The following is a 16418-nucleotide window of genomic DNA, read 5'->3' as shown; positions in this document are numbered from 1 at the left end:
TTTGTGTCAAGTATACAAAAACATTGTTATCATAATAGTGTCACAAATATCTATGCATAAAAAATACAGAGTGAAACTTACATATAACAATACCATCTACAAAAATATTGCTCTTCGTTCCAGATTTCCCATGGCAATAAAAAAAATTGAATTTCATTATATACACAACGGTACAGTCAAACCTCTATTTAAGATATACCTCCATTCCCTCATTTAATCTGTGCACCTTTTTCCAATTTAAGAGGTAAAAAAGAATGTATTTACTTCTGAATAAAAGACATCTCTATTTTGGGGACAAAACGCCTGGTCCCATGGATGTCCCTTATTGAGAGGTTTCACTGTATAAATCTTTTATAATGATAATTTTGCCTTTTTAGAGTTGTCACTGATTCTATTGTACATGCATTATGGTTATAATTATAATATTTTCACTTTGCTAAACGATATCTATACCAATATATATATCCCTCTCTTTCCCTTCCTCTTGAACAAATGAACTCAACGTCACAGCATCTAATAATTTATTCAACATAATCATGATCCTCGACGTTAAATTTACTAAATAAAAGAAAAATATTCACCCTCAGTTTTTGGAGCTAAAGCATCTTCCGATATGTCACTTAAATTAGATCCGCTATCACCTCCAGTCTCACTATTAACACTCATGTGAGATGATGATATTCCAGATGGAACCTGGACAAGCATTAAAAAACAAGCAATAAGCACAAAATGTTGTTTTGATAAATACATATACAAGTCCTCGACAAATCCTAGGTCACCTTACTAGGTGTGATGGGTGCCTCAATAATACTAAAATTTGTCAAACCATAACATACACTTACAGATTATAATAATAGATTTTAAGTCAAAGCTAAACCTGATGAATTCATAAAGGAAAATTTATTTCAATAATGAATGATGTAAGTATTGATCTTCTAAATTCGGAACCCAACTTGCAATACCTCTGATCATCCTTTGGCACTGTATAGACAAGTTTCTTATCGACCTGGGCTACCATGCGCAGCAGAGTTATAGAATAAAATAATAAAATGAGATAACTCCCAACTGTTTCTATTTAATTCGAAAGCAAAAGTTGAATAACTGAAATTATTTCACAAAAACTTTGTTTGCCAGCTTTTATGTTGAAATTATTTATAATTAATGTCATAAGTGTATGCAATCAAAATCTAATTATACAAATCCCTCTCAATCATCTTATTCATCTCAAACATTAATCATTTTTCAAGCATGAGAAAATCACTATTTCATTTACATCAAGATTGCACTTGCATATCTGATGAAATTCAAAGAAAAACATCAGCTATATTTTCCCCCAGTTTAGATCTGAAATATTTCATAAGTATATTTGAAAACTTCAGAAACAGTAACAAAAAAAAATTGAAGTTGGTTGCGATCCTTTACTAAAATATGGAGCTATACATGAAGATCACCAGAAATAAAATGATGCAATCACTGATTGGTACACACATTAGAACACTTGACTGATACTGAGGTTAGGATTCAATTCTAGTTGAAACGGCAAATGTAAGCACTTTCACACAAACATATTGCAATAATAACCATTATTGCAATGTGTGGTCATAAATGAGAAACAGTTGTTTTAAATAAAAAAAATTCTCATAGTTCCTTATATTTTACCTCTTGATCAAATTCATCATCCTCCACTTCTTCAAACACATCTGCTTTATGTTCACTAACAAGCTCTCGCAGAGGTCTACTATCAGTTGCATTAGTAACAAATGGATGCTAAAGATTAAATAAAGAGGCACAATGACTCTGAGCATTATTGGTACATACAAAATGCATACACACAAAAGAAAAAAAAAAGTGAAGCAGCTGACACATGTTTACATAAAATGAAATTACACAAACATGTATTATTTCTTCTCAATCATAAATAAAAACTGGGAAAATATTTTATTGGTTACACAACCTACTTACATGTAAAAGGACACTTGCATCTGGTCTCTGCTCTGGATCCTTAATAAGGCACAGTTTTAGAAAATCACTGAAATCCTTTGACCTGAAAAAAAATTAACTTTATAAATTTTTACGAATATGTAAATTTATTTATTTAAAATTAATCACTTCAGGTCCTTCGTTTGTAAGAAAAATAATTAATAGAAGCAAGTGATATAAATAAAAAATTTCATAACAGTGTCTGTAGAGAGAAATCTCATGCTTCAGATGTGATTAGTGTGACTTAACTGCCTAATTTTCCAAACAAAAAACAAACTTATGTACACTTTTATGATGTCAAATTAAATCTGAGCTTGAAACACTTTACAAAAAATCATGAAACATTTTTAAATTATCATTTCATTTTGGTTATTTTGAGAGGTTGCATTTGGTTCATAAAAATTTTGGTTATGAAAATTTTGGAAACTTTGAAAGTTGTTCAATTCAGCCATGTTGATATTGTGATATTGCTTCAAAATCTTTAAATTGTATGCTACAAACTTCAATTTCTCACTTCTTTCTGTTGGCCATCTATTCCTTACTGCTACATATATGAGATACAAAGAATTCTCATTGTTACAGCAGTTTTAAAAGAAAACTTTTGTCAAACTCATACCAATGCATGCTCTTTTCTACCATGTGACATCATAAGTATTCTGAACAGGTAGCATTTTATGTAAATATTTTTTATACATTCATTCACAAGTTAAATTCTTAAGCCATACATTGTTTCCGACATAATATTATGTGGGAAGTTCCCTATGGAAGAAATACAAACACCATTCTTTCGCTTGCCAAGGTGTGCCGATTTGAGATAAGAGTATAACCTTGAGAATTTTTTGTGAGAGTAGATAGAAAAACACTTTTTTCACTCAAAATCTTCTTTTCCCCCTTTTTTTTAGGGGTTTTACATTAGAATAATTTTATAGAGAGAGAAGATTCGAAACTGTGACTAGTGCTTTATTAAATTAGAAACGATATCAAGTACAATATGCAAAAATGTGAAATTATTGAAAATATTGGGAGGCTCAAAATATTGTGGGGGGGGGGGGAAGAGAGAAAGAAGCTAAACCCAATATTTTTATAAGTGTTATCAAGATGGTGGCAAATAAATATTGGGTGCGCTCAAGCTCATGAACTAGATACAAGTTTACATCTACGATAATATGGCACTAGTTCGCTAGCAATTTATTAACCATTATATAGTTTTCTGTCCATTATATTTTACCCAATAGTTCTTTTTCGACAAGATATTACGCTTGAGAATTAATTTCTCATTCCATAATTTTTATTTGATGTTTCATTCCATGTCACTGATTTATGCACTGTGCTAGAATCTAAAAGATCAGTCTAAGTGGAGACAATTCAATTCAGGAGCCTGGGAAGATTAGACTTGTGGTGCTTGGCTCGAGTTTCATGTCAAACTCTAATTTTTAAACAAATTCTGATGTGCTCTGACATATTGCAAAAAATATTAGGGTGCTCGAGCACTCATAGCTCAGACGTGACAGTTTCACCCATGAAGTTATATTAACAGTCTCAAATGTAAGCAGTTTAAAAATTTGTCATTTAAAAAAATGAAGCTTTTTAAAATGAGAAGCATATGATCAAATATTTATTCCTCGGCTGAAAATCACTACCCACAGTAATGACTAATATTCAATCATAGATGTCATCGTCCCCCCCCCCCATCTCTACATACGGGTACCACATTGTCCTCGTTATCAAATCGCTAAAACCTGTTTGTGCAAGCTTAAGAAATAATCTAACTAAAATAATCTATTTTTCCCTCTTTTCACAAAACCCCAGGTTTCAAATTTTGGCGGATCCCTGCTTTAGGAAGGAAAAAATAAATATTATTGAAAGGAAGAGAGAGAACAAAAACATTGCAAAGATTAAGATGAAATTATTTATTATTTTAGCCCTTCCAAAGAATATGTTCCAAAAGATTATTACCAAGAATTTTACATCTCTGGTTCCACTTATGACAATAAAACACAATAACAACACTTTTCATTTGTCTCTTAAGTATCATTGCAAAGAAGTTTTACTACATATAATAAATATACAGTCCTGTCAGTTTTTAATAATTCTGGGTGGGAGAATTTCAAAGGAAAGTAAACTGATGTTAAAATCATGAAATTTTAGCTATGAAGAATATAATGATTTCCCTTGTGAAACAAGTGTGTGTTCTGCTCACTAAGGGCTGTTTTAATAAAAATAAAAGTCCGCTAAGCATACGAGACTAGGAATATGCATAGGAACATTTTGATATCATAATTACGGCCATGCTTCTATAAATTGAACATCCATATTTTCGAATGTTCAATGCCTGGAGGTGATTTCATTCTTAAGTGTGATATAATTTCTGCATCAAAATTCTTCCACTGTAATTTTTTGCAACTTCAAGTAATATTAGTTTGCAGAAGCACTTCAAGATATCAAAGATAGTCTTTATATTTCTCATGATCAGTTATAGCTGTAATCTTACGTTATGATTACAATAACACACTTTTTTAATGTGATTTTTCTTACACATCTTTTCCCATTTTTAATGCAATTACAAATTAAAATTGAGCTAGCTAAATTTTCTTTTATTCTACAATATTTGTTTTATTTTTTCTTGTAATCTATATCACAAATGTGGGGCTACCAGATTTTTTTAAGTAAATAAACTACCTATTCGTGAATGATCACTAAAAGGCAAGAATTAATTTTATAACCACAATTATAATTGTGCAATGAGAGATGCAATTGAATCAAAATTTCAAAAAGAATATAAAAAAATTTGAACACTGCAAAATAATTATTTAAAGAAGATTTTTAGATGTCCGATCACCTGATGACCAAAGATGAGACTCACAGTTGTAACATAACAACTTTGGTTTAATTATAACAATCAAACATTATTAGTTTAATGTAGTAACATATACAAATTAGCAATGCCAGCTCGTGTACAGGCAAGTGATAAGTTAAAAGTATGTAAGCAAGTAGTTGATTGCAGCTCGCTACTTCTTATATACAGGGCAGGTTGAATGACATCATGCTCCTTGGCTTCATCTACATGATGCCACCATAAAGGTAAAACATACAGTTACGCAATTTACAATGTTTAATTCTTTTCATATTATCACAATTATTTGTGTATCTTCATCACTTGGCCTAATAAGTTATATTAAAACCTAGCTACACACAACCACTGGTGTATGCAAAGAGGGGTTTGGGGTTCTAACCCCCCCCCCCTCAAGCCAAGATTATAGTGTCATTTCGCACGAAAAAAACACGTAACCTCTCCCCCCCCCCTTTCCGAGAAGGAAAAAAATACCCCTCTGAGAAAATTCTGCATATGCCTCCTATGCACACAACAATACTCGATATAACAATAAATTCTTCTACAATAATATTTTCTCTTGGTTCACAGAGTACTGTTACACAAGGTTTTATTATATCGTCATAAATATTATACGTATAACTTTTATATTAGATGATCATATAATAATGGACAAGACTCACAAGGACCAAATAGCTTACCATCTGGATGGTTGATCTAAGGAGGGAGGATCTGACTTCTGTATTTTGAGCAGCACTCTCATTGGAGTCATCTCATGGTTTGGAGGGTCCATCTGAGCTAATTCAATAAGAGTGATCCCAAGGCTCCATATGTCAGCTTTGTAGTTATAAGGATTATCGCGGAATGTCTCGCAAAGGACTACTTCTGGGGCCATCCTACAAGATAATTTCAGCATCGTCATCATTAACTAGCTCTTCACAAAACAAGTGTAGTATATATTTTAAATTTCGTGAAAAATTTATTGAAATTTCTTTGCAAAAAGATAAAAAATTTATAGTATTCAGAACATATAAAACTATATTGATAGAAACTAGTTTTCAATGATGATCATTCACCATGGTCATTCTCCTAGCAATAAGTTATCTACCAATCATCAGAAAAAAAAAATGTGTACTAACCAATAAGGTGTACCTATGAATGAATCTCGACGCTGCAATGTGTGTTTATTCCTAGCAGAGACTCCAAAATCAGCTAAAAAGTATTCAAAAGCAGGAAAATTAATATGTACATATTACATCATGTGCAATCAATATTCTTTCAATCTTTGAATGAAATCATTTCTTAGCCACCTTATTGGGCATTTTGCCTGTTGTGGCGCTGTATTTGTATAGAATGGCATCAAGCTTGGTATGCCTTGTTTTTCCTTCAAGAATAAGACAATCAGTAGAATTGATAGATTCCCCCACTCCCTTTACAGGGCACAAAACTAAGACACATATTTTAATCTTTTCTTTTTTTGCCTTGTTATAATATAACAAGACATGTTATGTCAGAAGGTATATGAGATCACGATACTGTAGGAATTTTATGAATATCATTGATATTATGCAAATTATAGGGTAGGAAATTATCCCATCACCCATTTAGCACAACATGCTACATTGAGTGAGCAATGGGATAATAATTTCCCACTTTATAGCTGTAAGGAAAAAAATCAAGTAAATGAAACAAAATTTTATTTAAAACTAGCTTACCCGACGCGCATTGCTGCCATCTCAGAAGAAAGGAAATTCAAGGAAATGAAGAAAAGGAAAAAAACTTTAAAAAAAAACTATGCCAGAACCTTTGCGGGAGTGTGCTCAACAACTTCCCAAAATTTCATGGCGATCAGATGAATGGTGTAATAATGCATAAAGGACAGACAGACATTCGTTTTTATATATATAGATTAAAGTTTTATGTGAAATTACTTTAATCTTTGATATAAAATATGAAAAAACATAATGCACAAATAATAATGAATATAAGACTTAGGAGCTGTGAATAGCAGCAAAACAAACTTTACATTAAGAAACACATTTCTTACAAATTGTATTGCTCCTTTTCTTCTTTAGCCTTTGTGATTCACAATGCACAGTGCCTGTATTTATCTATACGAATTGCTATAAGTGATTCTACATTTGAAAGACGCACTTTATTTTTGATAGCAGGTCTCCCATCAGGATTATTTCTCTTCTTAAAACTCCATGTAAGAGTACGTAACCAGCGCATTTTTTGCTGCAAAATGTGCTAATCAATTTATTTGCTAAAATTGAACGGAACTGTATAAATGACATGGGTTTTTAATTCTGTTTGACCTTTTCTTTATAGAGCTTAATTTCCCTATTACTTGCAGGCTCGTGCATAGGGCAGATGCCTTTCGAGAAGCTAGAATCTATGCATGCAATGATAAAGGGAATAACTGCTTATAACGTCTTTGCCATAACATTTGAACAAAATAAAAAGCGCCATATATGGCCTGCACATTCAAATAATTTGAAAAAAAAATTCATAAATTATGACACATTGCTAATCAAAAAAAAAGAAAAATTAAGAATTAAAATAGTAATGACAGTTTTAATTAAACAAACTTTCTTGTGAGCAACATTTTTGATGCGATCAAGAAATTTTTATTACAAAATTATAGGCCTATATTGAATCACATTGAAATTGGTTACATACCTTTCAAATAAGTCATTGCTTTTTTTTTAATAAGGAAAATTTGAACACAGACTCCACAGAACAACGATATCCAGCTAAGTACCCAACCCAGTGAACCCCTAGGAGAAATACTTCCCACTTTTATGAAAAAACATTTATTGAAAGCAGGAAATGAATCTCTTATGAATATAATGCTTGCATCTATGAACAAAACATTCCCAATTTCATATAAATTCACAAGAAAAAAGAATAAATTCTAATAATTTAATTTTTAGTGGTGGGAAATTTTTATCCCAAAGACCCCCAGGGTTAATTCTGTAATTATTATACAATGAATTGCTTATAAAACCAAAATATGAAAATTCATAAGCATAAGTACAGCAAAGAGAAAGAAGAATCAAAATAAACAAATAATGCAACTAAAATATATAACCTCACCTAGCTTCACTCCACCATCCATAGTCAAAAGTATATTTCCAGCTTTCAGATCTCTATGTATAACTTTGTGATGGTGTAAAAAATCCAAACCTTTCAGCACTTCTCTACAAAGGTATCGAATTTGGGGCTCTGTCAAAGGTTTTTCTAATTCCACCATTATAGTATCCACAGCTCCCCCTTCACAAAATTCTATCAAGATCTGCATTTCAAAGGGAACACATACACACAGAATTAAAAAATTATGCCCACTTATTTCCCAAATATACATGAGTATTCATTCCAGGATTGGCAAGGTTTTGGACAGGTTGGTAAGAACCATAGTATTTACCGCACTGTCCTAAACCTCCTACTTATAACCATACATGAAAAACTTTACAATTTGATGAAGTAACTTCTGTAATCAAATAATAAACTTTATATTATAAATTATTTTATATTATTAATTATATTTTAAATATATAATAAAATTCAAAACAGTATATGTAAAGGGTTGTAGGGGGTTGCCCATATGAAAATTAATGAAACTATGGGATTGCACTTGAAAACTGGTCTTAAGGTTAAATATTAGATTCATTGAAACATATGAAAGATACAAGAAAGGGATAAAAATTTATCACATGAAAAATAGAAAAATGCAGCAGATGTGACTACAGAATGAAATTAAACTTATGTAACTTATGGAATAATTGAGCACTAATAATCAAGCTCAGCTATGCCTCTTAACATTCGATAGCACAAAACTAATTTAGCTGCCCTACCTTTGTCAAGATTATTTCTGAGTTAGTGTGTATCACAACGAAATTTTAAAATATTTTTTCAATTGATGCATAACGTGCGAGAGACAAAAATAAAAAAAATGTGCTGAAGACAGTCTTTTGATAAGCCTCCTTCCAATGTTTTTCTGACTGCTGTCCACCATGTGATAGGATTGTACGTGTAACTTGAATTTATTCAGTGAAATATTAGCTTCTAGCCTCATAAGAACAACAATTGAAATTTAACAAAAATTTTGGGTCTTGAAGTCTCATCATATAAGCGTAATCAGTGTTTGTGAAATTGTGTTCTGTTAGTCATGTGTAGGTGCTACATAGTGGCCTCATTTTGTTCAAATATTTTTCTCTATTTAAAACTAATCTTTTAAATTTAAAATTGGGAATGTAAAATAGAAAGTTCACTTTAAAAATAAAAATAAAACACTTGACAAGTTCAAATGTGGAACAATTTTCATTAAAAAAGCAATGCTATCTAAAGAAAAATATTTATGTAAAGTTTCGCAATAATGCAATGATTATAACTGTGACACTGGGTACCTTCAACATAATGTATTTTCAAAGAAAAGTGGTCTGGCAGATTCGGTAGGGTTTTGGACAAGAACTATCCTAAATACAGTAAAAGCTTCGTAATCATACATGAAAAATAAGATGTGAAGTAGAAATAACTCTTATAACAAAATAAAAAGTTGAAAACAGTGCTTATTTAAACAGTTATATAAGTGATATTAATTTACCATCAGATTTCCAGCTTAAAACCATCAATTTGATAAAACAGTTAACTTAACAAAAAAAGCAAAGGGGACACCTGAAAAATTTTTGATCTATTTAGACAGTTTTATATTCTTGCTATAGTAGCTACTCATTTTTTTTCACATGTTAGTATCATGAAAAAAAAAATCTATAAGTCTCCACATAGCATTTTGAAACTTGGGGGGTTTTGGACAATTTATCCTTTAAGCATAGGTGAGAAAGTTGAACGTTTGAAAAACTAGAAAGCAGAACACCAGTACAAATGTTGTGCGGAGAATATGGAATCAGAAAATCTTCCTTTTACAAGTTTAAGAAAATAATTTTTTTTTTTGTGTTTTTACAGATTTTTTACCTATGTAAAATATATTCAAAGAATAAAGGAATCTTTTTTACTAATAATGTTATGTAACTTAAAAATTATGGTTTTAGATAAAATTACCTACCACTATATTGCATATATTTATTATCATATATTATACGCCTACTACTACTATATGCATTATTCTCTTTTAAAGGAAAATATGGATCAAAATGCTCAACACAACACATTACTGATTTAAATATGAAAATTTGGGAAATAAACAAAACTGGATCCATAATTCGAAATCATCTAGATCCTGAGGAGTCTGGATTAGAGAGGTTCTTATATCATTGTCATCAGCTTTTCATATCTGTCAGAGACTTCATGTAGGTTACTGTTTTACATAGTACAGCGATCTATCATTTATAAGTTTCTCTCACTTATAAGACAGATTTTCTGCACTCTCAGTCAAAGATACAGCACAATAATGCTATTTACTTAAAAGTATTTGTCACTTATGTGTCTTTTTTTCCTTGTTCTCTCTTGCACCAACACATAAGTGATCTTTCACTTATTCATTGATTGACTCAGGTAAATGTTTTTTACAGAATAATTTGGATATTTGTGATAATTTTGATCTACTTCTCCTGTGCTATAATCTTGCATCATTTTTCAATATTAATTTTATTGTGTTGTATTTTAATTATTTTTATTTTGTTGCTTTATTCAAGAGAACATATAACTTGGATAATTGATTGGATGATTTGATAGGATTCTTAAGATAAGCTGTAGCGTGAACAAGAAGATAAATCATGCAAAGTTGCTGCTTAACCCTTAACTGCCGTTGTGAAAATTCTGTGTTTAACAGTGCTGTGGTACCATTTTGACCAAAGCAAGTACTAATGCATTTAAAAAAAATCAACAAAAAGAGTTTTCATAAAAGCAATGGGTTTTTTAACTGCCTCCATTCATCTATTAATATTAAGTCACTAAATAATTTTTTTTCAAATTTCTTCAATTATTTTCTCAAAATGATTTTTTACTGAGACATACATTCAAAAGAAATGGAGGGATACATGAGTTTTGCATTTTTTTCCAAATTATGTATTGAATTTCTTAGTTCAATTTCCATGCTTAAAAGCATAAACAAATATGATTAAAATACACTCAGAAAATGAAATTTACAAATTCAAATAATGTTTAGCATAAAGTACAGGCACAAAAACAAATAATGTTTAGTGCAAGCAACAAAACAAATAATTTTTAGCACAAGCACCAAAATTAGACTTATTCGAAGTCGGAAACACAGTCCTTGCGAACAACCCCACAACATGTTGATCATACAGATCAGATCTTACACACAATTTGCAAACATTACTGTCCTCATGCTCAACCTTGGATATCCGATGTTTCCTGATTAATTTGAAACTGTTATCAAGAAAACTGACACACTTCAGAAATGCCATTTTGATCTGAACACTCTGGCCGTCAGTCAAAAAAGCTTTACACAAGTGTCATTTTGACCTCACAGGAACTTTGATCAATGATATGGAGGTAAAAAAAAATAGAGCATCACGAATTTGTCAAACACATGTAAACAACAAGCTTGAAAGGTACTGAAAATAGGATGGTCTAGATACATTTCTTTCTTAAAGGGTGGCAAGGTCAGCCATGCGTGGGGTCGAGATGGCCCCCACCACACCAGTTAAGGGTTGAGTTGGGTCTGTTGATAAGATGTCATTTCTGCTCTGACCTACAAACAAGAATACTCAGCTCTCTGGTCTGTTCAAGTGATTTGATTGAAGCAGAATTCAATTTTGTGGTCTCTGAATTTATGGTTATTTTTATTGCAATGTGATTTTTCAAGATTCAAATAATTTTCTATTTAAAATGTGCATTTATAGAGCAATATGTATATTTACAATTATAATCATGAAAAACTATTTACCCATAATTTCCCTTCATGAAAGAAAGCCTCTTGCAATTCAACTATGTTCGGATGTCGACATTCAGTGAGAATATCAATCTCAACAGTGAAATCATCTAAATCATCTTCACCTTTCAATTCACAAATTTTTGCGGCTGCTAATCTTTCAGTCTCTTTATTTCTGGCCTATAAAAGAAAAATAGAAATTTTAATTAAACTTTTAATGCAAAAGGCATCTGTATACATTATGTTTTCATTTTAACGCAGCTAAGAGCACAGAAATAAATGCATGATAAATCCTACTGCAAAATAACTTGTTGCTACTAGAAATAACACTTGAGCAAGAATTCGCTGTTGGATAAAAGAATTTACCATTTAATTGCATAAGTTAACAATGTACTTTACATTTTGTTTGTTCAGTAATACCTAAGAACATCCAAAGAAAACAAAAATATGTTCTCACACAAACCTGAACCTAACTCTTTCTCTCAACCCAGGGTTGTCTCAAGAGCATTATGGGCCACCAAGCAATGTGATTTTTCTGAGGTTCACCTATTTGGTTGAAAATGCCTATCAACCAATTTAAATGCTTAATATCTGAAATTTTAACCAGATATTGAATGTCCATGAGACCCCTCTGCACTTGTGGCTTGGGTGAACCCATGTATTATGGCGACACTGTCTGAAGCAACCTCTATAGCCTGGTGATCATAAAGTGGTTTTTCTTTTTAAAAACTGATCTGTATATCCATACTTAGAATAAGACAACCATAAGTATTCTTTATGGGCATTGTATAATATTTTATCATGTAGGCCTATATAAAGTATATTGTTTATGACTTTTGTAATTTTCAATTGTGTTGCTGTATTTTAGAAATATATGACATCCATATTTGTTATGGGCATCTTTTTCTCAGTCACCTTGTTACACATTCTGCCTGTTGTGGCCATGTATTTGTATATCATAATTGATTAAAAACTATAACCTTTATATGATGATCACCAATAGAATATGAAATAGCATCGTTATTACACAGGATTTAATGAAGATGAAGAACATTAACACTACAGGAATTTGCTGGTGCTGGGACACAAAAATTTAATATCACATATATAGTATAGGGTTGGATGAATCCCAGGTACCAGGTTGCTATGGTGACTAGAAAAGCTGTATTGGCAGCTAAAATTTTCTAAATGTAGTCACTAAGTTGGAGTGAATTGCTTAATTGGAGTTTAAGGGCGACATAAAATTTTAAGATTTTGTTACGCTATGTCTTGTGACATGGGAAAAGTAAAAGAAATCATTATTTACAGAGCTGGTCAAATCCCAGGCTGCCATGCAACTAAGAAATCAGCCCTAAAGCAGAATGTTTTGCATTGTTCTGCAATGAGCCCTCGACTGACTGGAAATGTTCTGCAGTTCCCATAAGTGTTTTCTATATTTTTCTTAAAATTCTTTCTGATTGTTCACCATATTCTGCTTTGGGGGAAATCAGTATTGGTGTTTAAATTTTCTACATGTGACTGCTAATTCAGAACCCAAGAATGACAAATTTTTTCTGATTTCATAATCAATGTGTCTTCTAACAAAGAAAAAGCATCATTAAATCTCGGAAAAGTCAAAAATACAATATTTAGGACTGTTTTTCTTGGGGAAAAAACTATGCTTGGCTCCTAAGAAATTGAGCTGGCACATAAATACTTTTTCGATTTGTGAAGCGCTGATTATAGCCAATTATTTTTTCAATATTATATAAGAGTTTTACTCTATTATATAGCCTACCCAATAACATTCCTTTTTATTGTGAGTGTTTGTTTCTTTTATCATTTAAATAAAAGCTTTTTTTGCAAAAATTATTGTTTGCAATGGGGTTAATATATTGCCAAATCACTAGTAATACAGCTTTTTATGAGTGTTTGAATACAAGTAAAGTGTAAGGGAGAGACTGTAATAACTTGTAAACAGCAGTTTACTTTTTTGCATGTGTAAATTTTTGCCATGTATTCTACTACATGACTTGATTCAATGTTTCTCAACCTTTTTACCATGACATAAAATCTAAATCAAATATCTGCACTTTGAGAAGAACCTCTACAAACCAAGAACAGCACAGGAATTTTTTGCCACTATTCAATGCAGTTTCTTAAAAAATTTAAGGTGATTTGTCCCGCAGACACAAAGATGAAAAACATTGTCTTAATAGTCAAGAACCAATTTCACACGTCTCTTAAAACTCACGCAAAATATTGATCTTTATCAATAATACACAGAAAATAAAAGGAAGAATATATCATAATCACAAACCTTATAAACCTTGCCAAACGCTCCATCACCAAGTTCACCGATAATCTCCCAGAAGTCTTCGGGATTCTCGTTGAAGCGTATGTTGTTGGACACCCGCCTCCGTTTGGACTCTGAAACGCTTCCCGAAATATGAAATATTTTCTTGAAATTGCTCAAGAATGACGACATTTCCAATGCAATACTTTATACGCTGCACATAAATGAAAGATACTCCTCAAAATTGCTCAGTGGCGGCATATTTACATCATCAACTACAGGATATGGTCTGAGCATTTCATCATCACAGCAGTGCTCAATGATTATATAGTTCATGCATGGTATATGATAACAGATGTGTGATTATACAGCATCGCAACTCTGGTGGTATTACATTTTGTAAGTTGTAGAGATTCCATTGTCTCAATTCATAACAATTAAGTTATATATAGGTTTATGGCCAACACCTTTTAATATCACACACACCACCTTGAATAAATCACTTCCCATGTGAAGGGCAAATGGTCACATTTGATCAGCGGTTGGAGTCAAGATCTCACCATGGTTCCGTAATTGAATTGGATACGTTGGTACTTCTTTTATCGATATCAACACACGCTTACACTGGCTTTTCTTTCGTGTCACTGCCTCTTTTTTTCGGATACCCTTGGGCAATCCATTAGAAGGTAAGGCTGTTGGTGCTGCTGAGTACGTCCGTCCAGTGCTCCGGGTTCGTCGATGCACCCGGGGTTCAACACGATGTCAGTTGCTTGCGGCTACCCTCAGAGTAATGACATGCACGTGGAGAGACGGCACTAATTTACTTTGGAAAACTTCTACGAGAAGATAACCATGCTATTTTGCTATTGCACGGAACACCCAGTAGTGACATATTTCTTCTGCTGCCATCTTTGATTTCCGCAAATGACGTTTATCCAAGTCTGTCTGCTGCGCCATCTGATCTTGAGTATTGGAAGCTTTTAAATGGTGACGATTTATTATTGTATCGATCAGTGTTTTTGAAAATTTTTCTTCTTTGATAAGGGGACATTTAAATATTACGTAAGCAGATTTTCAGCCATTTTCGACCCCCCCCCCCTTGTCAGCAAAAGTCAGCAAAACACCGACCCCCCCTTCCCCCTGTCGGCAAAATTTCGTCGTCAGCAGCTTAGAATATTTCATATCTTCAAAAAGGGGTGGTTGATGACGTAAGCAACCTCCAAACCACCCCCCCTCTCCCTTTGTCATCAAAAGTTAGCAAATCCGAAACCCCCTCCCGATGCTGACGTAATACTTGAATGGTCCCTAAACAATTTCGCAGACCGGTGGGAATAGGAGGAATAATTTACGAACTGGTGGAAAAAAAAAAAGTTTATCTTGGTAAAATTTCAATTCGAAAATTTTAGTTTTTTCGTCTATCTGATAGATAGCAGCAATTGTTCAAGTTCAATGCAATCTAGTCATGGAGGAAAGAATAACAGGAGGTGACATCAGGCACGAAAATTGAAGCCGTTGTGGCAACCCTATGGGTTGACAAGTAAGCCCAAACAAACCGCTCTTTTCCCTATACTTAACATGTGTTTTGCCAGATCGAATTCTCTTAAAATATTAATATCTAAATAAATTCAAGCACCATGACTGTTTAATGCGTCTTCAGGTAATCTACATGATCCAATAATGGGGAAAGATAAAAGTTTATCCTAGTATAAGGGGTTTTTATATTTTTAATTTATTTTTGAAAGGGGAAGATCATTTTTCACTCTCAACTCGTCATATGTTTTTAGTTCAGTGCCTTCAATTTATTTTGGAAATTCGATGTATCACATTAATGTTTATGAAAATACGATTAATTAAAATAATATGAAGCTCCAATAAAATGCAATTTTCATAATTTTTTCTTTTAACTGTTTATTTTGCCTTTTTGTGTCGTTCGTCATTATCATAGATCCGGCACATTTCGGAAGTGTTTGAGGTCCGTGGGCGCTCGTCTTAAGCTTTACATGAGAAATTTTGATTTCTGAATCAATCCTGAGGTGCTCGAATACCTTCTGACAGCGACGTAGCTAGGATTTTTGCCATCCGGGGCAAAGAGCATTTTGCCGCCCCCATGCCTCAAAGTACTGGAAGTGCTCGAGCGTCCTCCACCACTGTATATTTATGGTTTTGCTGCCTGTAGGCTGTACAAATTTTGCCACCCTTCTGCCGTTCCACTCTCATATTCTTGAATACGTATGATTGAAATATATGCCGCCCATCCGAACCTTCCGCTATGTAGATGTAGTATTGAGAAAAAAATTATTAAAAGTAAAAAACTTTTTTTACGAGCCGCGATAAGTGATCTCTCTGGCCTATAGCCTATAGTATTTAGGAAAATAATCATTTGGGCTGTTTTTTTCCCCTCTTCATTTTGTACCTATTACTTTGCTTTTAAAGTGGTATGTGTACGAAAATTTGCAAAAAAAAAACCAGTTTCGAAT

General features: G+C 32.5%; 1 protein-coding gene across 1 annotated transcript in view; it reads right to left on the bottom strand.

The window, feature by feature from the left end:
• The window catches only part of Slik (Sterile20-like kinase), a 43883-nt gene extending 29006 nt beyond the window's left edge, over positions 1–14877 (bottom strand). Inside the window, exons 1-8 of the mRNA XM_089254559.1 lie at positions 13966–14877; positions 11682–11846; positions 7910–8108; positions 5950–6022; positions 5512–5706; positions 1963–2044; positions 1660–1767; positions 582–693 (exon numbers count right to left, since the gene is read on the bottom strand). Coding sequence (XP_089110685.1) covers positions 582–693; positions 1660–1767; positions 1963–2044; positions 5512–5706; positions 5950–6022; positions 7910–8108; positions 11682–11846; positions 13966–14133 — 1102 coding nt within the window. The 5' untranslated portion in view covers positions 14134–14877. The remainder of the gene's footprint in view (positions 1–581; positions 694–1659; positions 1768–1962; positions 2045–5511; positions 5707–5949; positions 6023–7909; positions 8109–11681; positions 11847–13965) is intronic.
• Positions 14878–16418: the final 1541 nt, after the last annotated feature.

This window comes from Pholcus phalangioides, unplaced genomic scaffold (genome assembly GCF_987345545.1).
Source record: "Pholcus phalangioides strain wild (caught in Gottingen) unplaced genomic scaffold, Ppha-v1.0 ptg000042l_1, whole genome shotgun sequence".
Taxonomy (NCBI): Eukaryota; Metazoa; Arthropoda; class Arachnida; order Araneae; family Pholcidae; genus Pholcus; species Pholcus phalangioides.
Note: the sequence above shows the minus strand (reverse complement) of the source record. Positions and strands in the feature narration are given on the sequence as shown.